The following is a 24,310-nucleotide window of genomic DNA, read 5'->3' on the forward strand; positions in this document are numbered from 1 at the left end:
AGTTTGTGAAACCCATCGCGGTTCTGAGAGATCTCGATTGGGTTTTCGCAGTCCGTTTTGCTATCTGCCTTCGTATCCACCACCTTGAAATAGGTATATTCGAAGAAATGTCAAAAAAAGGCAGCGAACAAAAAACAAATTAAGCGCGATGTTTAGCAAATATTGTGATAATAGAAACTGAATTGTATCGAAATTAATTTCATAATTATTAAGACGAAAACACTAAAATTTTCAAGCACATGTGTAGGAAAATGAAAACAGAAACCAAATTGAAAGCAAGATGGCAAATGAAAAATAAATATGGCTGGTGTGTCAAAATATGAAATAGCAAGTGCATATGATTTGTAGATTTTCTTGTATTGTAATTTAAATGTGCACAAATATATGTATAAGCATATGAAAATTAGTTAAATAAATATTCCATAACAAAATCGTGTGTTTTTATTTGTTTATCTAATGTGCAAAAAGCAATATGTTGAAGAATATTTATGTAAATAAATATATACAAGTCATCCATTCTTTGCTCGGCGGAACCATACAGGTGATGGCTGGAAATCGACTGATCAGTGCCTTTTTCTTTTGATTTGATGCTTCAACTATCGGCGGAGTACGACTTTGACATTAGTCTGTCGAAATACAGAAACAAAGTATATGGAGTTTTTTTTTTGTATGTTGACCTGCTACCACCGTGATGATTGTATGTATTTACGAGCGAACGGCTGAGGACATTCGGAATATTGCATGCCGATCGCAGCCATTGAACTTTTGTGTTGGTATATTACGTATATTAGAGCGTTTCAAAAAATATCCAATTCGACTGAAAATTTTGCTGGGATTGATTGGATGCAATAAAAGGTTTTACATATGCGCATCCGCAATGTTATTCATATATATATGAACTAAATTGATATTTTTTTAATTTGATAGAAATCATAAGATGTAAATCCTTTGTTAAATTGTTGCCATCCAAACGAAAGTTATTACAATTTATGGTAATAGTCTAGTTGAGGGGTCGACTGCTAATACGCTACCAAAAATATCGAGTGAGGTTTCAAAAGACGCGTATTAATCTCGAGAACAATATTCCGAAGGCGGAAAAGAAAAATGTTATCTCTGTACGGAGATATTTGCAGTTGAAGTTGGCGATTTCCATGTGGTTGTTGTTGTGTTCATACCCACAAAAGAAATTGTGCATCAACGTGGCGTTTTTTCGTTAATATCTTTTGAACGCATTAAAATTTTTATTTCCCGCCATCGGATTATTAATACTGATGTCAAGACGCGTCGTTTGACACCTCTCTCGATAGCGTATTAGGAGTCGACCCCTCTACTATACTATTACCCAATTTATACATAGAAAACATGAAACATGGCTCAATTATACGGTTGGCTCATCTCATTAGCTGATTTTATTTTTTTCATTTCACTAACATAGAAAGGTATTTTGTGTCTGTAGAAATGAGCCAACCCTATAGTTGATCCATGATTTTTACATATAAAATTGCATGCTCTGAAAAAAAAAACTAACTAAATTTTTTTCGTTGGATCACTCCTTCAAAAGTTATTCGAGTAAAAAATTGTAAAATCCAATGTATAGGTAACTGTTAAATAATGCCTATAGAAAATTGTATGAACTTTAATACTGACAGCATCTGTTTTGTTTTTGTTTTGCTCGAAGTAAAAATCCACATATTTAACTATTTTTCCAAACAGTCTAATTTATAGATTTATTCGTAGCGCGAATCGATGGACGAAATCGTGTTTACGATTGATTTCATATTAAGTACACCAATTTCATTCATAAATTCATCATAAAAATGGAAGAAGAGATTGTTGATACAAACTTCAGCAAAAATAGAAGAAAATAAGCAAAACTGGTATGTTTATTTGGAAATTTGGCAACATGGCATGTCGGCTCGAGCTGAAAAAATATTTTAAAGTTGATGATGTCAAAGCTTTTAGACAAGGGGATGTGGTAGTAGAAGACAATGCTATGAAATTTGGCAACGTTGCGAAATATTTTCAGCTCCAGTTGACAAAAATTTGTAAATTCAATTCGATGATGTGATCGTTAGGCAAGGGTGCTGTGGTAGCAGGGGCGAGAAGCAATGCTGTGATGGCTTACGAAGAAATGCATGTATGTATGTACTTATGTACATATGTACTTTAGTAAATTGTGTTGAGATGTTGATATTCGTAGATTCTTGTCAACATGGCAAATTTTTTTCTAATTGGGGAATAAAATATTATTCTACAACTATGCGTCTGCTGACCCCTTTGGGCGGGCAGTGTCATTGGATGTTCCTGTGAGGCTAAATAACAAAATTCTGAACAAAATGTAAGTTCATGTGTTTTACAAGGAAGTCCTTCCAAACCCATGATTATGTTATTGGCGACTATGTAATCAAGCAAGTCACAAATTTTATTGATTTAGGCATTACAATGGATCCAAAACTCGATTTTAAACTTCATATTGAATCTTGCGTGAATAGCGATAAAGGTACTTTGGCTTTCGTTAAACGTTGGTCTAAAGAATTTAATAACCCTTACGTTACAAAAACTCTTTTTACATCATTGGTCAGACCTACTTTGGAATATGCTTCAATAATTTGGAATCCGCGTTATCAGGTTCATTCTGACAAGCTGGAATCGGCCCAGAAACATTTTTTGCTTTTCGCTTTGAAACACTTACCATGGGATCCTTCTAAAAATCGCCACCCCTATTGCGGCCGGTTAAAACTAATACAGCTGCCCACATTGCAGAGCCGCAGAGAGATGCTTGGTGTCTTATTTATTGTTAAATTAATAAGAGGGTCAATAAATAGTCCATTTTTGCTTGGTGAAATTAAGTTTAACGTTGCTATTAGGCCATCTAGACATTTTCAATCAATTTTTGTAGCTACATGCAGGTCGAATTATGAAATGCACGAACCTCTTCACTGTTTATGTCGTGATTTTAATAAACACTGTAAAAATTTAGACGTCTGCGACTCGTTTCTTGGTATTAAAAAATAACTTTTAACTACATTAAATTTGTAATTCGAAATGAAGCAAAGAACGCTAAACCGTGATATACTGTTCAACCCCCAGTTTCAAATTTGAAGTACCAGTTACTTGAAACTTGTTTGCAAAATTGCGTTGTGATCATTATTTTTATATGTATGCAATCAAATTTACTCTGTATAAATTCTATTCTGTATATATTTTCTCAACTATTAATCTGCTTTATTGTCAATTTCATAAATTTTTATTTACTAGCTCCTTCATGAGTACATTTTAAAACATTTACAACATTTTATCTTTTGCTTACTTCTAAGTTTTTAATTGAAATTGTCAAGTGTTTAATTCAATTTTGTTTAAATATTAATTTAAAATTGCTGACAGCTTATGTTGTTTATAGAGATTTAAGTGTCGGTATATTTGGCCTGTATAATTGTTTAATTTGTAGACTGATAAATAAATAAAATAAAATAAACAGTTCTTGCTTAATTCTTACAAACCTGGATACCCTACCAAACAATTGCTTGTTCTTTCCCGCCTCCAAGAGGGTAGGGGAACGTCTCAATTGTGGAGATTTAAACTACGTTTTTATTTATAAAAACTGTAAACTATATTTTTCAATACGCCTAATTGTATGCGTCTATTTTATTTTTCATTTTTCACAATAATCAAAACTTGAAAATTTAAAAATCAATATTGAAAATTACAAAGTTCAAAGTAACTAAAATACAAAGTTAAATAAAAATAATAAGAACCCTACATCAATAAGCACTATCTGGCACCTGCCAACACAGCCGTTTGATCCAGGCAAGTATAAGAAGGCCCTAGACAAAATCCAAACAGAATCGGTATCTATATCTATCCTCTATGGTATTAATAATCCGAAAGCGGAAAATAACAAATTTAAGTCTTTCAAAAGATATTAACGAAAAACCGAAAAATGTCCCGCGGGTCCCTCCTAAACGGGGGTGGTATTCATAGTATTTTTGCACATAACATCTTTCTGTATTGGCGGCCTTCGGCCGCGCTTATAAAACATTACCCTGGGGCTTGGAGACCAACACTATATACGCGCAAACATAGATCAGATTGATACGAATCTTTTGTTTATGCTCTCATATTTTCGCTCTCACGAGGGATTTATCTTGTAGTTGTTGCTGGCAACAATCACAGATAAATCCCTCGCGCCAGCTGAAGTGGGTGTCAGAACAAAAAATGTGCCAGCCAAAACGAAAAACGTGCCAAAAATTTTGGTAAACTTTAGTTTGACCTATAACTGTAGAATAGCGTTCAAAAATTATGGGAAAAAGGATAAAAATACTTGTTTTAGTGTAAGTATTATTAGTTCAAAGGCGGAGGGTAAATATTATTTACCATTCAAAAGTTATCACTAAAAACAGGTTTTGTAAATATGAACTCCCGATGCAACCAGTCCATTTTGATCACAGAACCTGGAACGCCAGACATGTAGGATAAGCCCTATCCATTAAATAATGTTAATTATTATATCATGGGTCCGATTTACTGAAATTTCAAAAGGATATATGGTTTTCACTGCGAGTTAAATGCAGTTACAATATTCGACTAATTAATTTAATCGAAAGGTTAGTTTTACTTAGATTTGTTTATATTTAACTCTAACTAGTCGTATTATTGTAAAATAAGTTCAAAGAAATTAATATTTGACGACTATCATTTTATTAAATGATTGAAACTATAATCGCCGAAATGTATGTCAAAAATCCCCATTTTCAGATCTATTAATTTTTGTTTGGAGTGGCATCATTGATAAATGTTATAAAAAATGTGCATTTTGACAGCGCTCTCTCGAAACAAAGAGTTGCAAATCCATTCATCTATGCGCAAAACACTTATGGTCACAATTTTTTTTGTGGGTACCACAACACATGAAAATCTCTAACTTTTCTCCCTTCCGATTATTGTTGTCGAGGTCAATACGCGTCTTTTGACACCTCTCTCGATATTTTTGGACGCGTATTAACAGTGTCATGCTACCGTATAGAATTGCCATTTATATATTCAAGAAGTTCAGCAGGATTTTAAACTGCAGTTAAAGTTGACTCGTGTTTAACCCTACCACTTCGGCCGCTTAAGCTGATATGAGCAGCAAAATTGTATGTTATCGAACAAAGTGGCAAGGTTAAACTCTAGTCAACTCTAACTTAAGGGCTAATTAAAGTTCCTTAAGGACTTATTAAACTTCCTTAACCCTAACGCCATAGTCGTAACCATACCCATATCCATAACCATCTCCAATGTGTCGATTAATGGTGCCTTAACCTAAAAATCGTGAAAATTTCATAAAAATGAAAACACAAAAAATTACAAACATATTCCACAAAAAATAAGTCTCTTAGTCATAACGTATCCAAAAAAACGAATAAAATCTACAAAAAGTTATTAAATCCACCAACTCAAATATTTGTAGGTTATGGATATGGCGAGAAACCAAAAACCAATTGGTTGGCTATGGTATGGTTATGGCGTTAGCGTTATAGTATGGCACCATTAATCGATTACATTAATTTCCATTAGGTAGGTTCGATCAGCTGTTTTATCTGGCTATGGTTATATGGTTCTCACTATTAATTGGTCCTTTAAGTTTAAAAACTCGACCTGAAAATCAGGGCATTATTATAATATGTTCGAACAGAAAAATAAATTGAGGCAATTTCGATTTAAATTGAGTGGTGTTCATACAACTCAATTTAGCTTACACAACAGTAATTTGATAGCAGGTTGACTCATCTCTACAGCAACAACATACCTTTGTTCAGACCAGGGATGCACCTTAACGTTAAGCTAATCGTTTATCAATAAATTTCCACCGTTTCCGTTGAAACACTTCGAAATATTACCGATAAGAAATTATCAAGATAAATTGTATCTCGTTTTTAACCGAAACGAAAAGCTTTCGTTAACGTTAAAAACGTTAACAAAAACTTGATACTTTATGTTTGAATTGTGCTGGCAATGCTATAGCCATGGTGAAGCCGTAAGGTGGTAACAGCGAGTGGACATACACATACAAACTCCATGTAATTTGTTTGTGTAATTCGTTCGTGGTAATGTCAAAAATAAATTGCAATCAGCTTGGCTAAAGCTTTCACCTTTAATGACTCCGCCATCAATCAGCTTTGCCAGCATAGTTTGAAATTAATAATCAAGATAAACGATTTGATTTCGTTTTGATATGGCAGAAAACGAAACAAAATCATTTTATTAATTTGACGTTCTTAACGTTAATAAACGAAACGAAATGACTTTGTTTCGTTTATTAACGTTAATTATCGTAACGAAATGATATCGGTGGTTAAGCATGCCTGGTTCAGACTGTCAAAATGTGCGTGTTGGTATTAGGCGAATGGAATGGAATGAAAACATAAAACTTTAAATTTTTGTGGGTTGCAAGAAAATGTGTTGAATGTTTTGGTTTCATTTTGAGTTTGCCATCTTCTTTTGACAAACCCTACGACAGTGAAATGAAAAAAATAAAATCAGCTGATGAGTTGAGCCAACCATATAGTTGAGCTGTGCGTAACTGACGTTTAAATCTACTCAATAAACACACTTTACAAAGTTGCATTTGCAGTTTGAAACAATTTATTACTCAATTTTGATTAAATTGGCAATTTATTATTACAATTTATTATATAATAAATTGCGTAATAAAATGCCCAAATGGTATAAATTGCCAATTTGGTGTGTGTTTGTACATAGTATTATTTTATTATTTATTTATTTATTTATTATTACGGTCTTTAAGACCTAGTTTAGGTTAAAATAAGAGTTTAACATAAATACTCATGTCACATTTAGTGACGTACAATATAAAAACAATTTTTCTTTGAGCTTACTAATATTTTCACAGTCTTTCAAATCAGAAGGTAACTCATTATACATTTTATACCCTAAATATTCAAGAGACCTTTTGGCGAACTCAGTTCTTATTCTAGTCAGTCTTATATTATTGCAATTTCTTGTTCCATAATTGTGGATTTCATGATTATAATGTATTTTACTACTCAGGTAATTCGGTAACATTCCTAACCTAAGTTGGTGTATAAATTTCAATGTGAAATAACTAACTGACTGTTTAATACTAAGCCAGTTTAATCTATTGAGCATTACAATTTTTGGAGTTCTTGGAGGACATTTTAAAATAAATCGCATTGCCTTGTTTTGCTGTATTTGAAGTTTCTTAATATATATATCATTACTTAATAGCAGAATAGTAGGACAATAAATAAAGTGTGGTTCAATAATTGAACGATATACCAATATTTTATTACTTTGACTGATATGTTTACATGTTCTATACATGAAGCCTATTTTCTGTGCAATTTTCTTTTCCAGATAAGTTACATGATCTCCAAAATTTAGATTATCATCAATCAAAACTCCTAAATACTTAATTTTGTCTACTCTTTGGATTTCCATGTTTTTTACCTTCAGCGTAATATTATTTAAACTATTGTTACTTATGATATTAGTGTTTTTACAAAATATCATGAACTTAGTTTTTTCGACATTTAATTTCAGTTTTCTAAGGCATAACCATTTGTATAGCGAGTCCAGGTCTTCTTGTACTTTCAGCATGGCACATTCTGCATATTTTTCACTTATGATAAGCAATGCATCATCCGCAAATAGACGTATTTTACAATATTTTAAGCACCTTTTGATATCATTGATATACAATGTAAACAATATTGGCGCCAAGACCGAGCCTTGTGGTAAACCAATGTTAACATCCACCACTGATGAAACCTCCTTTCCAATTATCGTTCTCTGTTTTCTGTCACCCAAATAACTCCGGAACCATTCCAAAGCCTTTCCTCTTATACCAATTTTAAACATAACGTCCAATAGCTCAGATCTATCGACAGTTTCAAAAGCCCGTTTTAAATCCAAGAAGACAGACACCGTAAATTTTTTGTCCGCCATGTCTTCTTTCCAATCTGCAATTACCATATTCAACGCTGTTTCACAAGAATGGCTCTTCCTGAATCCCGATTGTTCTGGGATAATCACATTGTGCTTCTCTAAGTATGCCACAAGTTGATCCTTCACCACTGTCTCCATAATTTTTTCATCTGTAGGTAACGTGTTAATTGGACGTAGTTCCTCGGGTTTCATTGTATTTTTTACTTTTTCAACAGGTATTATTGTTGAAATTTTCCAGTAACTAGGTACAATACCGCTGTTTAAGGATTCGTTAATTATGTCTTTGTAGAAATTAGCAGTATATGTCATGGCATCTTTAACGACACCCTCCGATAATAGCTTATCGCCGCCATATTTGTTTTTAAGTGATTTTGTGATAATAATAATATCGTCCACTACAATGTCAGTAAATTTAAATGTTTCAAATGGATTACTATGATTTGCGCTTATTTCATCCCCATTTACAATTTCTTCGATGCTATCATTAATTTCAACAATACTTTGTATAAAAAAGTTATTTAGGGCATTAGCTAAATCATATTCATTTTCCAGGCATTCACCGTTAATTACAATTTTAGTGATATGTTTTTTAACATCATTAAGCTCGACGAGGTCTTTTAGACACTTCCACATACGTTTCATATCGCCATTGTTATGATTTACTCTATCTTCCATGTATTTCTTTTTTTTATAAATTATGGTTCTTTTATATATTTTCTTAATGACGTTATATTCATCCCAAAATCCAGTATTTCGAGTAGTTTTATAAGATTCTATTTTTCTTTTATGCAGGTTTGTTAATTCTCGGTCGTACCACTTATTTCTTATCTGTATTTGGGTCCTCTTTATATAAGTCAGTGCTTGCATAGCCACAGTTAAAACTTCGTTTAGGATTTTAGTTTTAGTTTCTACTCCGGAAATTGACATAAAGCTGAAATCGCATGTTCGTAGCAAAGTTAAAAGATTTTCAGCACTATAGTACTCCCAACATGTAACAGTAGCATACCTTCTCATTTTACAAAGCTTTGTTGTTGGCACTTCGAAGTGGATTGTCTCATGTTCAGAAATGCGATGTTCACCTATATTTACTGTTTTAACTTTATCATTGTTACTGAATAGCAAATCAATTCTTGTAGACGAGTACTCTGTTATCCTTGTGTCGAAGTTTATCCTTTGTATCATTGCCATTTGTGCAAATAAGCTTGTTAGCTGGTTTGAGTATGTTGACGATACATTTACATTGATATTAAAATCACCAATTATTAAATTATTATCCGCCTCTTTAGAGGAAGTATCAATTCGTGTCATTTTCTATTTTCTTACAAAAGAGTAACAAAATATCGGAACTGCGAAGAAGTTAAATAACATAATTGTGCCAATACGGGAACATCTTTTCCTCTTTGATTATGTAAATATATCTATTCATCAATGTATCGATATTGGTCCTTAAAATTTGCATCTCTAGTCACATTACAAAACTATTTATTTTTAATATTTTATATATAACAAAATGAAGTAACTAAAATTAAGGAAAAACGGCCGCAACTCACACCAAATGCGGTACAAATGGATTCGATGCAATGTGAAGATAATTTTTCCGAGCAACTTATTTCACCAGATGGCAAGGGAGTAGCTCTAGAGGAAATTTACGCCTACGATGATGATTCCGATTCCCTGGACGAAATGGAAGATATTAGAGATGATGTTACCATAGTGGACATAGCCATTGCAAAAACAATTGCAAATGTGAATCCGACGCTCTTCATGCATTTACTATGCCCGCGTTGCGGTAAAACTTTCAAATCACCGGCCTTATGGCAGCAGCACTTGGATGGTGTGCATTATTTTAACAATCTAAAAAATTTGCCAGGCATTTTGAATGACGGTATGTAAATAGAAATTATGGTAATAGTCTAGTTGAGGGGTCGACTGCTAATACGCTACCAAAAATATCGAGAGAGGTGTCAAACGACGCGTCTTGACATCAGTATTAATAATCCGAAGGCGGAAAATAAAAATTTTAACGCGTTCAAAAGATGTTAACGAGAAACCGAAAAAAGGCCCGCGGGTACCTCCGAAGCCATAGTATTTTTGCGCAGAACACCTTTCTGCGTTGGCGGCCTTCGGCCGCGATTATAAAAAATAACCCTGGGCTACGCCATGCCATGTCCGGGTGTGTGGTATAACCGTGGCTACCGCCACGGTGATGCGCAATTTTTTTTGTGGGTACGAACACAACAACAACCACATGGAAATCGCCATCTTCAACTGCAAATATCTCCGGACAGAGATAAAATTTTTCCGCCTTCGGATTATTGTTCTCGAGATTGATACGCGTCTTTTGGCACCTCACTCGATATTTTTGGTAGCGTATTACCAGTCGACCCCTCAACTAGACTATTACCGAAATTATATTAAAGTATGCAAGCTTCTCTATTTTCGCAGTTTTTGTTTGCAGAAACCTTTAAATGCAAGAAGTGCACAGCAAAATTCAATTATCTTGACTATCGTAAAATTTTAATTCATTGCCTTTCACACATGACCTTTAATACTTACTATAAATGCAGTTTATGCGAACATTTGGGGACCACAGGCGAGGAGATTGCACGTCACATCAAACGTCACATGAAAGTGCATATGCTGAAGGCAAAAATTAATGGCATAGTCACGAATGCAAAACGTTTTTCGCTAAACGAACACGTAGATTATGAGAAGTTTCTTATTTTTACGTGTCCTGAATGTCAGGCGTCATTTAGAAAACATGATGCATGGTTGCAACATGTAAGCGTCAAGCACGCGCTTTTCGCACATGGTAAACTACAATTTGAAACTAGGGATAGTGACGACGAAGACATCGGAAACAAATCTTATCTCTTAACAACCTGTGAAATATGTGCTACCACTTTGGCTGTAAATAATGTGGAAGAAAGTCAACGCAAACATTATCTGACGCATTTACGTTACAGATCATTCCGTTGCGCGATATGCGATTTACATTTTAATTATAGGGTAATAGTCTAGTTGAGGGGTCGACTGCTAATACGCGTCAAAAAACATCGAGAGAGGTGTCAAACGACGCGTCTTGACATCAGTATTAATAATCCGAAGGCGGAAAATAAAAATTTTAACGCGTTCAAAAGATATTAACGAAAAACCGAAAAAAGACCCGCGGGTACCTCCGAAACCGGGGGTCGGATCCATAGTATTTTTGCGCAGAACACCTTTCGGCGTTGGCGGCCTTCGGCCGCGCTTATAAAAAATAACCCTGGGCTACGCCATGCCACGTCCGGGTGTGTGGTTTAACCGTGGCTACCGCCACGGTGATGCACAATTTTTTTGATGGGTACAAACACAACAACAACCACATGGAAATCGCCAACTTCAACTGCAAATATCTCCGGACAGAGATAAAATTTTTCTTTTCCGCCTTCAGATTATTGTTCTCGAGGTTAATACGCGTCTTTTGACACCTCTCTCGATATTTTTGGTAGCGTATTAGCAGTCGACCCCTCAACTAGACTATTACCAATTATAGTAATGAAATCAAAATGCATATGTTGTTGTTGCATTGTAACAACATTGAAACATATGAAGAGGCTGTATTACCCACACATTTACGCCCAAACAATACAAAGTTCAATATGAACAGGAAGTTTTGCGCTGATAGAAGTGCAAAGTATCTCCCATATATACAATACAATTGTCCAATTTGTAATGTAAAATTTGATAATGCGGATAATTGGCGCGTACACATCAATGAAAATCATGATTTCTTTAAGGCACCGTATATGGCATTATTAATCACAAGCTTTAGTGATGAGCTTATCACTAATGGAGATAGCGAAAAGCGCAGTACTCAACCTTATTGCATACTTTGCGATCAGGTTTTAGAACGTTGCACAGGCTATCAAGACCTATGGAAGGAACAGTTAAGGCATGCGCCTTATCATAGCTATACATGTCGTATTTGCTTAAATCAATTTCATGCTGTAAGATATTTAATTAGACACTGTAGAATGAAGCATACAAACGAGGATGGTTCTGTTAATACTGAAACAAGAAAGGAAAAACGGAAACGAAAAAGGAAAGTGAAGGAGACTTAGATTGCACGGTAGTTCAGTTAAACATCTGGTGGGTTCACTACCATGGCGGGCTTGTTGCTGTTTACTACTGTAAATAAGCTCTTAAGTACATAAGCACCGGATATCAAATTTGCTTCCAGCAGAACTCCTCAAAATTTTTGGAGAGTGGTTCTGCCTTTACAAAATAAGTTTTATATGTCTAGATATAAGTTTTCTAAATATACAAAAAATACTTAATAATGTTTATATCACTACTTTCTTTAAGTTTTATTTTTGACTACTTATCTTCCTCTAAAGAAGATCACTATCTTTGTGCTTACCCAATAAAAATTTTGTTAAATTCAGTTACAGACATATGCAAGCAGCTAACGATAATCGTAGAGCTTTTTAAAGTATATTGTGGCAGCTGCCGTGGTGCGATGGTGGGGTCACACCGAAGATCCTGGGTTCACTACCGGGCAAAGCAACATCAAAATTTTAGAATCAAGGTTTTTCAATTAGAATAAAACTTCTAAGCTGGGTCGCCCCTCGGCAGTGTTTGGTAAACACTCCTAGTGTATTTCTACCATGAAAAGGTCTCAGTGAAAACTCATCTGTGCCTTGCAGATGCCAATATGTAGAAAAAATTAAAAGGAGCATGACGCAAATTGGAAGAGAAGCTCGGCCTTTTTTTAAATAATAACAATTGTACCTACATACTTAATCAGAAAGAGGTTTGGGTGGATTTTAATGGTTTGCAGTTTACAACCGGTTGGACAAAACTAAATATCTCTTGTATTAACAAACATTCAATAGTTGATTTTAAAGCGTCCATTACATGGTTCAGCTGTCTGTATAGTGTATTCATTATCTTATGGTACAGCCGTCATTGTTATAAATACGGTTTTATATTGTAAAATAAAAAGGAACACTCAAATAAGGTCCACAGGTCAAACAAGTTTTATTTAGCGGAATGTTTGTTGACTTCAAATATTAAGGATTATACCTGTGGTAGAATCAGCATCTCGATCATAATTTCATCTTTCTGCCTTTACTACAGCTATTTGCTTTTATTTTCTTTTTCCCCGGCTGTTACTGTAATAGCTTCCACCACGGAGTCTTTACTTTCCAACCAGAATTTATATTCTGGATTAACAATATATTGGCGCTGGAAGCCACATTGCTTACATTTTAGCTGCAAACTTGTATCTTCATCTATGTTCATTGTGATCTTTGCAGATCTACGCCGCTTCCGCCGTGAAACAGCTATCAAATCAGCAGTGATGCCGGGTTGCAAGGCCAGAGAGCAACGCTTGCACAGTTGCCGCTTAATGTCTGGTGTACTATAAATGCAGGTAAGATAACAGATTTTTTAAGTAATCAATTATTTTGATACTTTTTAATTAATAAATAAATAATTATAAATTTTCAGACCAAAAATTTTTAACTTCAGTTTTCGGATTCGCGACTCTGGGCCTGAAATGCGCCTTACGACACTCGATATTTTTCGACGTGTGTGAGAGTGTCATGCTATGATATAGAGTTAACCTTATCTGTGGGATTTAGAGGTTTCAATGTGGTCATATTAAACGTTCCCGAGATGGTCAAGGTAGTACCTTAACGGTGCTTGTTACCGGAATGTGTCAGATCTATATCTGGCAAAGGGCTATCTATCAACGGTAATAGTCTAGTTGAGGGGTCGACTGCTAATACGCTACCAAAAATATCGTGAGAGGTGTCAAAAGACGCGTATTAATCTCGAGAACAATAATCCGATGGGGGAAAAGAAAAATTTTATCTCTGTCCGGAGATATTTGCAGTTGAAGTTGGCGATTTCCATGTGGTTGTTGTTGTGTTTGTACCCCCAAAAAAATTGTGCATCACCGTGGCGGTAGCCACGGTTATACCACACACCCGGACTTGGCATGGCGTAGTCCAGGGTTATTTTTTATAAGCGCGGCCGAAGGCCGCCAACGCAGAAAGGTGGTCCGCGCAAAAATAATATGGATCCGACCCCCGGTTTCGGAGATACCCGCGGGTCTTTTTTCGGTTTTTCGTTAATATCTTTTGAACGCGTTAAATTTTTTATTTTCCGCCTTCAGATTATGGTAATAGTCTAGTTGAGGGGTCGACTGCTAATACGCGTCAAAAAACATCGAGAGAGGTGTCAAACGACGCGTCTTGACATCAGTATTAATAATCGGAAGGCGGAAAATAAAAATGTTAACGCGTTCAAAAGATATTAACGAAAAACCGAAAAAAGACCCGCGGGAAGGCGGAAAATAAAAATGTTAACGCGTTCAAAAGATATTAACGAAAAACCGAAAAAAGACCCGCGGGTACCTCCGAAACCGGGGGTCGGATCCATAGTATTTTTGCGCAGAACACCTTTCTACGTTGGCGGCCTTTGGCCGCGCTTATAAAAAATAACCCTGGGCTACGCCATGCCAAGTCCGGGTGTGTGGTGTAACCGTGGCTACCGCCACGGTGATGCACAATTTTTTTTGGGGGTACTAACACAACAACAACCACATGGAAATCGCCAACTTCAACTGCAAATATCTCCGGACATGGATAAAATTTTTCTTTTCCGCCATCGGATTATTGTTCTCGAGATTAATACGCGTCTTTTGACACCTCTCTCAATATTTTTGGTAGCGTATTAGCAGTCGACCCCTCAACTAGACTATTACCCAGATTATTAATACTGATGTCAAGACGCGTCGTTTAACATCTCTCTCGATGTTTTTGGTAGCGTATTAGCAGTCGACCCCTCAACTAGACTATTACCCTAATTTTTTTTACTCACATCCGCAAAACCGCCTTTTTGCCAATATTCCTACAAAGTTCGCCATAGTATGCAGCCAACGTGTTATTTTTGCCGGCCATTAGCATGGATGCTTGATAGAGGAAATTCATACGACTGAAACATTCTTTGCTTTGAAATGCTTGCTGTTTTTTACCAGACATATTCAAATTGAATGCAAATTTCTAATAATAGCTAAATTATTAATAATCATCCGTAGTAAATCAAAATAAACTAACGTAATCTCATCTTTGATAGTATGGCATGCTCATAGACCTGTACTATGTGGCATGCTCCCGTAGCAAAGATGATCCCGTAGCATATGGTGTACTGCAGTTAAAGCTGCAGTTATGCACCGACGTGTGTAACGCACGTTAAAGGCCAATTAAACTTTCTTAACCCTAACGCCATTGTCGCAACCATACCCATATCCATAAACATCTCTAATGTGATCGATTAATGGTGCTTTAACCTAAAAATCGTGAAAATTTCAATAAATAAGAAAACGCAAAAAATTACAAACATATCCCACAAAAAATAAATCTCTTAGTCATAACGTATCCAAAACAATGAATAAAATCTACAAAAAGTTATTACATTCACCAACTCAAATACTTTTAGGTTATGGATATGACGAGAAACCAAAAACCAATTAGTTGGCTATGATATGGTTATGGCGTTAGCGTTATGGTATAACACCATTCAGGCATGCTTAACCAACGAACCGATATCATTGCGTTACGATAATTAACGTTAATAAACAAAACAAAGTCATTTCGTTTCGTTTATTAACGTTAAGAACGTCAAATTAACGAATTGATTTTGTTTCGTTTTCTGCCATATCAAAACGAAATCAAATCGTTGATGTTGATTATTAATTTCAAACTATGCTGGCAAAGCTAATTGATGGTGGAGTCATTAAAGGTGAAAGCACTAGCCAAGCTGATTGCAACTTTTCTCATGAATTTTGACAGTACGAACATTTCTCAGAGTATTTTTGACATTACCACCAACGAATTACGCAAACAAATTACATGCAGTTTGTGTGTGTATGTCCGCTCGCTGTTACCACCTTACGGCTTCACCATGGCTATAGCATTGCCAGCACAATTCAAACATAAAGTATCACGTTTTTATTAACGTTTTTAACGATAACGAAAGCTTTTCGTTTGGGTTAAAAACGAGATACAATTTATCTTGATAATTTCTTTATCGATAATATTTCGAAGTGTTTGAACGGAGACGGTGGAAATTTTTTGATAAACGATTAGCTTAACGTTAAGGTGCATCCCTGGCACCATTAATGGTTTACATTGATTTGCATAAGGTAGGTTCGATCAGCTGTTTTATCTGGTTATGGTTTTGTGGTTATAAGTTACCATTAATTGGACCTTTATGCCCGTAGTGGGAACGCAGAAATGTTGCCATTGACTTGCTTGAATGCATGCTTATGGAACAATCGGCTTTTTCTATTTAAATTTTGACGTTGTAAAAGGTTGTAATTAATACTAAATAAGTATAAATAGGTTACTTATTTATAATATGAACTTTCACATAATTATTTCGAGTTATTTCCACAATATTTAAGCTTTAATTAAGTGTTTTTGCATAAAAACTGCAAACGGTCAAAACTTAGCGCTCAAAAGGTTACTAGGCAACTCTGTCTACCCTTCAAAAAACGCGAGTACTCCATAAATAATGTAAGGAATACTCCTTTGGGAGTATAGGAGTATACCAAAACTAATCTGTATTCATACAAAAAGTGTGCTCCAATTAACATTGCGATGTCCTAGGAGAGGAGTAAGTGATCCCACTCTCGCTTTGTTTGTGAGTATTCCATAGAGTACATACGTGAGAGTACTTTCCAAACATTGACAGTATCATCAATGTCGTCGCAATTGGCATCCCAACTGGAAGCGCAAGAGGCACATATAACAGAAATGTCATCGCAAATATCCACCAACATGTCATCTCAACTAGAAGAACAGAAAACGTATATGTCATCTCAACTAGAAGAACAGAAAACAGATATAACATCTAAGATGGAATCCCAAGAGACACGTATAACATCAATGATTGAAGCACAAGAAACGCGTATTTCGGAAATGTCAGCACAAATTTCAGCACAGATATCATCTCAGATCTCCGCACAACTAGAAGAGCAGGAAGCCCGTATATCATCTAAACTGGAAGCGCATATGGAAGAAAAACTAACCCAGTTTCATGAAGGCTTCAGTAGTCGACAGGATAAAATCGAGGCCGAGGTGGATGCTTTGAGAGGGCGTATCGAGCAGTTACAACTAAATCGTCCAGCAGTTTCAGCGAGTAATCCAAAGGTAAAAACACCATCCTTTGACAGTTCCGTTCCTTTCCAGGTCTTTAAGCTACAGTTTGAGAAGACCGCAGCAGTGAACAACTGGAATGCGGAAGATAAAGTTGCTGCACTGTTCGTGGCATTGAAGGGGCCAGCAGCGGAAATCCTACAGACGATTCCCGAATGAGAGCGGAACAATTATGAAGCATTGATGGCTGCTGTAGAACGACGTTATGGAAGCGAGCATAGAAAACAGATATTCCAAATTGAGTTGCAAAACCGCTACCAAAAAGCAAATGAGACATTGCAGGAGTTTGCTTCAGATGTTGAAAGGTTGGCTCATCTCGCAAATGCGGATGCACCCGTGGAATACACCGAGAGGGTAAAAATCCAGAGTTTTATAAATGGCATACGAGACGTGGAAACGAAGCGAGCTACATACGCGAACCCAAAACTGACATTTGCTGAAACGGTATCACATGCATTGACTCAGGAAACTGCCTCCCTATTGAGTAAACCAGCATATAAGGCTTATCGTGTAGAAGTAGAAAGGCCAGAATGGGTAGACACAATTTTGGAAGCACTGAAGGGATCACAACAGAAAAATGCCGGAGTTATTAAATGTTTCAAGTGCGGCAACCCAGGTCATATTGCACGACATTGCAGCACCGGTCCCAATAGATCCAACAATGTGGGTGGTCGTAAACGCAGAGCAGAAGGTGATGAGCAAATCTCCAAGACCACTCAATCGTTAAACTAAATCTAGTCAGCCGCAAGGGGCGACAGCTGGCTCCCTCAATTGAATGCCCCATAATCTCTATCTCACAAATTGGAAGAAGGTCAAACAATCTTACTGTCGGAGGACATGTGGATGGAAAGGAACGTTTACTGACTGTAGACACGGGTGCATCTCATTCCATCATTCGAGTGGATTTAGTCAACAAGAAGATAACACCATTGCATGGAGCAAGATTGCGTACAGCCACTGGAGAAAACAGCACGGTTCTAGGAGAAGTATCATGTGAAGTCGCAATTGGGAACGTCACGGTAGTACACAATATTTATAGTGGCAGAGATTGTTGATGAAACCATAATTGGAGTGGACTTCTTAATCGACCAGGGCATCAAGATCGACATGCAAAGCAAGACGATGCGATATAAGAACATGGATGTACCACTTAATTTCGGCTACGAGAGAGGCTACAGCAGTAAACGAGTGCTGGTGGAAGAGAGTCAGCGAATACCACCAAAATCCGAAGCAGTCATCTGGGCAAAGGTTGATGGATATTGTGGGGCAAACAAATTGTGGGTTGTCGAAGCAGCAAACAAATCAGCACTGAACATACTTGTAGGAAAAACCATGGCTATGACAAAACAAGATGAACGTATTCCGGTAAGAGTACTCAATGAGTTCAATTCACCACTCAAACTGACTAAAGGAGATATTTTGGGAAGATGCCAAGAGGCTGAAGTAGTTATTAACTGTGAACAGCTCCAGGAACACGTTTCAGCTAGTAATACTAATCTTTCAAATGACATCACGGCATGGACGCAGAGGCTAGAGGAAGCATATCAGAGAAAGGCAAAACAACTGCTCCTAAAGTACGCGAACATATTTGACCAGGATGGTTCTAAACCAGGCCGCACCAACATTGTGAAACATCAAATTGACACTGGAGATGCGAGGCCGATCCGTCAAGCTCCACGTAGTGTTCCACTGGCGAAGCGGGAAGTTGTGAGTCAAATTATACAAGAAATGAGCGACAGCGGGGTCATCGAACCATCAGTTAGTCCCTGGAGCTCACCGGTAGTACTTGTAAAGAATAAGGATGGAAAAATGAGGTTTTGCGTGGACTACCGGAAGTTAAATGACGTTACGAAAAAGGATAGCTACCCATTGCCAAGAATTGACGACACTCTGGACTCGCTCTCTGGTACGAAATGGTTTTCCACACTGGACTTGAAAAGCGGCTACTGGCAAGTGGAGGTAAAGGAGGAAGACAAAGAGAAAACAGCCTTCAGCGTCGGAGATGGTCTTTGGCAATTTACAGTAATTCCCTTTGGACTATGTAATGCACCAGCTACTTTCGAGAGACTCATGGATCAGGTATTGAAATGACTACATTGGAAAACATGCTTGGTGTACCTGGACGACATCATCGTATTGGGCAAGAATTTCGATGAACATCTTAAGAACTTGGAGGAAGTTTTCCAAAGAATAGCTGGCGCTGGTCTGAAGTTAAGTCCCAAAAAGTGTGCGCTGTTTAAAAAGGAAGTAAATTATTTGGGTCACAAGGTAACGACAGAGGGCATCTGCACTGCGAACGAAAAGATAGAGGCTGTAAAGGATTGGCCAAGACCACAGAACCTACATGAATTAAGAAGTTTCCTTGGGCTGTGCACATATTACCGCCGATTTGTACAAAATTTTTCCAGCATAGCCCATAGCCTCCATGAGCTTACAAGAAAAAATAAAGCTTTTGAATGGAAGAAGGAGCAAGAAGTGGCTTTCCAAACATTGAAGGTGCGTTTGTGCACTGCCCCAATGTTAGCATATCCGATTCCAGGAGCAACATTTATTCTAGATACAGATGCGAGTGGATATGCTATAGGAGGCGTTTTATCACAACTGGTCGATGGACAGGAGAAGGTAGTTGCATATTACAGCCGTTCGATTGAAAAACCAGAGAGGAACTACTGCGTTACGCGGAGAGAGCTGTTGGCATTGGTAGAGTGCGTTAAACATTTTCACAAATACCTCTACGGCCAGCGATTCCGTGTCAGGACAGATCACGCAGCTTTAAAATGGCTACTGCAGTTCCGTAATCCGGAAGGACAATTGGCACGGTGGATCGAGCGACTACAAAGCTATGACTTTTCCATTGAGCATCGAAAAGGTAGTACCCATGGAAATGCCGATGCAATGTCACGAATACCATGTAGTTTGGAATGCAAGCACTGTTCAAAAGCCGAGGCTAAAGAAGACATTATAGATGTCCGGCTAATGACTATAACATGTACAGATGAATGGGACAAGGAACAGCTAAGAAAGTGCCAGCTAGAAGATGCTAGAAGATCTGTCACGTGTTATGCAAGGGCTCGAACGAAATGAAAGACCAAACAGAGAAGAGATGTCAGCAGAGAGTCCCATTGCGAAGTCATATTGGGCACAGTGGAACAGTTTAGAATTGATATCCGGTTGCCTTCATCGAGTATGGGAGAGTGAGGATGGTAAATACAAGAATAAACTGATAGTTGTTCCCAGAAAGAGGATTCCTGATGTGCTCAGCGAGCTGCATAATGGTCCAAGCGGAGGTCATCTTGGAATCACGAAGACGCTCGAGAAGATTAAACAGAGATTCTATTGGGTTGGTTGCCGTCAGTCGGTCACTGAGTGGATTGCGAACTGCGAGGTTTGCAGCAGAGCGAAAGGACCCAGAACACGAAGTCATGGCCAGATGAAGCAATATAACTCAGGTGCGCCATTTGAAAGGATCGCTATGGATGTGGCCGGTCCATTTCCTACTAGCAACGGCGGAAACAAATATGTACTGGTAGTTATGGATTATTTCAGCAAATGGCCAGAGGTATACCCAATCCCAAATCAAGAAGCGGAAACGGTAGCAGAAGTGTTTATAAACAATTGGGTTGCAAGGTATGGTGTACCAATGGAGTTACATTCTGACCAAGGCAGGAATTTCGCATCAGCTGTGTTCCAGGAAATGTGTAAGTCATTGGGCATTCGAAAAACACGGACAACTGCATTGCATCCCCAATCCGATGGTATGGTAGAACGATTCAATAGAACATTGGAGGAGCACTTAAGGAAAGTAGTGGACAAGTACCATAAAGAATGGGATACCCGCATACCATTATTCTTGATGGCTTGCCGATCAGCAGTGCATGAGACAACGGGCCAAACCCCTGCAAAAGTAATTTTTGGCAATGACCTTAGACTGCCAGCTGATTTGAAGTTTGGGATAGATGCCAATGCGGAGAGAAATGTCAGGAAATCCACTAGTGATTTGGAAGAAGAGCTAAGAGAAATACATGATCTGATAAGGCAACGAGCAAAGATTATGAGTGACAAGATGAAAGCCAGATATGATAAAGCAATTAATTCAGAAGGTTTTCAGGAAGAAGATTTGGTGCTGTTATACAACCCGCAACGAAAAAAAGGTTTGTCCCCGAAATTGCAGTGTAATTGGGAAGGCCCATACAAAGTTGTAAAACGGATCAACGATGTAGTGTACCGCATACAAACCATCGGTAAACCACGAACCAAAATGAAAGTGGTCCATTTGGAAAGGCTGGCAACGTTTAGATCGGGAGATTTGTCTGATCGGGACGATCAGACTTAGGTGGAGGGCAGTGTCACGGATATTAACATCACTAAGTTATACCATCACTAAGGCGATGCCAAGGCCACGATAAGCGGTATTTACGTCAATAATCAAATCATGTATACACATATATAAGGCAGCCGAAAGATGTCACACACAGATGCATTTACTTATACGCCTATGTATGCGCGAGAGACTGTAAACTACAAACATTCACATCAATAATTCAATCATTATGTATCTACATAAACGAATAAATAATTGCGTCTACACATATGTACGTATACGAGCAGCGGAGCGGCTATGCACAAACACATGCATATATCTTATCTGAGTTGTCACAAAAGAGAGCAATAATTTGTGCACGTAGTTGTGGCTGGCGATTTTGTAGCCGAAACTAACTAGTAACTTCTGGAAATCGAAGAGCCTAGAAGTATGCAGCGTAAACTATAAAAGCGGGGCAGGCGAGTAAGAAGTAATTCAGTTTGATTTGGGTTGTCAAGCAGTTTGATTAAGACGATATCTAGCGAGCAATAGCAGTGTTATTTTGAATAGTAGAGTTTCATTGAGCTATCAATCAGTAGGGGGACTCATGTAAAGTGTGTAAACGTATAAATTTATCTAGTTTACGCACGAGCTGTCAAATTTTGTATGAAAAATCATTTACACAATTTGTATAAATTTACGCGCACATTTCATTGTGTAAACGCGGTAAACTCAAAGGAATGCAACCTTGCAGGCATTACAGACGGCATTTTCATCAAAAATCTCCAACATCAGCAAGTAAAGGCGTTTTAGTTTTGATTTTTCACTTAATCTTGGTATTTTTTAATTTGTATAACAATCAAAAACATTTTTTTGGAAATAATACAGCTGAAAAACAATCAAGTTTATCAAGACTATTACTAGGTGCGTTCATATAACCGCGTGTGTAAATGGATATAATTTTACACCTTATAAGTTTATATGCTATCATGAGTCCCCCTATTACAAATTGGAGTTATTTATTCAACAGTTTAGTGATTCGAACTTAGCAGAGGATTGCAAATAAGAGGATTTGCAGCAAATTCGTTACAATCATGGTTCAACTATATACAGGTTGGCTCATCTGTAAAGCAACAAAATATGTCTGTCCAAATTGTCAAAATCTGTGTATTGGTGTTGGTGCGAATGGTATGGAATGGAAACAAAAAACTTAGCAGTTTTTTTATGTGTAAGTAAAATGTTGCCAATGTGTTGGTTTCATTTTGAGTTTGCCATCTCCTTTTGACAATCCCTTCGACCATGCAATGACATAAATAAAATCAGCTGATGAGATGAGCCAACCTGTACATAATTGAACCATGGTTACAATATACTATAGTATGTATACATAAAACCAGTGCGCGGTTGCATTTTATCAGAGTTGCCATAGTAAAATTTTATTATCAGTAATTTGTATGCAATATTTTACATTTGGCAACTCTGTTCGATCGTCATCGTGTCGTGATCACGGTCGTTAAAAAACGAGCAATGATCGGCTGATGGTGGTCCGCAAACGCATTGCAAAGGAGTATTGTTAGAGTACTCCAACATGAAGAAACTGGAACACGTAATCCAACAATTTTTGCAGGGCCCTTCAAAAAACGCGAGTACTCAATAAATAATGTAAGGAATACTCCTTTGGGAGTATTCCAAAACTAATCTGTATTCATACAAACATTGCGATGTCCTAGGAGAGGAGTAGGCGATCCAACTCTCGCTTTGTTTGTGAGAATTCCATAGAGTACATACGTGAGAGTACTTTCCAAAGTACTTTCACTGTACTACTCCATGGAGCACCCACAGAGGATCATATGCCAAAAGAGGAATTGTGTCGGAAAGAATTATCGGAGTGAATTTAATTTAAAATGAAAGCAAATGAAGAGGGGCAATACAACTTTTATATTTTTTAATACGAATATTATGTTATTTAGCATTTGCGTGAATAAAGAAAATAATATTTCTCTATACTATAGTATGTATACATAAGACCAGTGCGCGGTTGCATTTTATCAGAGTTGCCATAGTAAAATTTTATTATTAGTTATTTGTATGCAATATTTTACTTTTGGCAAGTCTGTTCGATCGTCATCGTGTCGTGATCACGGTCGTTAACAAACGAGCAATAATCGGCTGATGATGGTCCGCAAACGCATTGCAAAGGAGTATTGTTAGAGTACTCCAACATGAAGAAAATTGAACACGTAATCCAACAATTTTTGCAGGGAACTGGTAGACTATCGATAACACGGCCAGAGGTATCGATCGGTAAAAATCTCACCTTATTCGACTTGTTTCGCATTCGAGGGTGCTTTATATCGGCACGAACTGCCTTGGACGCTGTCTGTACGTTTGCTTTAAAATTTTTCCATTAAGTTGGGTGGTTTCGTTGCCGAATATCGAAAAAATTTTAGAAACAGTAGTAGAAAATCAGCTCATAAGTTACTTGGAAATAAATAAAATGCTAATTAAAGAACATCCGGTTTCAGAGAAGGCCACTCTTGTGAAACGGCGTTAAATTATGTAATATCGAGTTGGAAAGAAGAACTAAATCAAAAGAAAAGAATACTTGCTGTTTTTATCGACTTAAAGTGAGCATTTGAAACTATAGACAGAAATATAATGATTAAAAAATTAGAAAAAATTGGAACAAGGGGCAACGAGCTGCAGTGGTTTCAGAGCTTTTTAGGCAACCGAAGACAAAAAACAGCCATTGAGTCGGTTGTCTCGGATGAGGTATTGACAGGAATTGGATTGCCACAAGGATCGGTTTTTGCACCGGTCCTATTTAACATAT

General features: G+C 37.1%; 1 protein-coding gene and 1 long non-coding RNA gene across 2 annotated transcripts; both read left to right on the plus strand.

Annotated features, from left to right (window-relative positions):
- The first annotated feature begins 1,756 nt into the window (after positions 1–1,756).
- LOC137247600 (uncharacterized) lies at positions 1,757–3,387 on the plus strand. The gene is made up of 3 exons (XR_010951869.1): positions 1,757–2,338; positions 2,435–2,500; positions 2,583–3,387. It is a non-coding gene; the product is annotated as an uncharacterized lncRNA (long non-coding RNA).
- Positions 3,388–9,394: 6,007 nt separating this feature from the next.
- On the plus strand, positions 9,395–12,296 carry LOC137248943 (PR domain zinc finger protein 5-like). Its single transcript, XM_067779944.1, has 3 exons — positions 9,395–9,853; positions 10,427–10,977; positions 11,487–12,296. The coding sequence occupies exons 1-3, from the start codon at positions 9,535–9,537 to the stop codon at positions 12,069–12,071; spliced, it is 1,455 nt and encodes a 484-aa protein (XP_067636045.1). The 5' UTR covers positions 9,395–9,534; the 3' UTR covers positions 12,072–12,296.
- Positions 12,297–24,310: the final 12,014 nt, after the last annotated feature.

Source organism: Eurosta solidaginis, chromosome 4 (genome assembly GCF_040869045.1).
Source record: "Eurosta solidaginis isolate ZX-2024a chromosome 4, ASM4086904v1, whole genome shotgun sequence".
NCBI classification, from domain to species: Eukaryota; Metazoa; Arthropoda; class Insecta; order Diptera; family Tephritidae; genus Eurosta; species Eurosta solidaginis.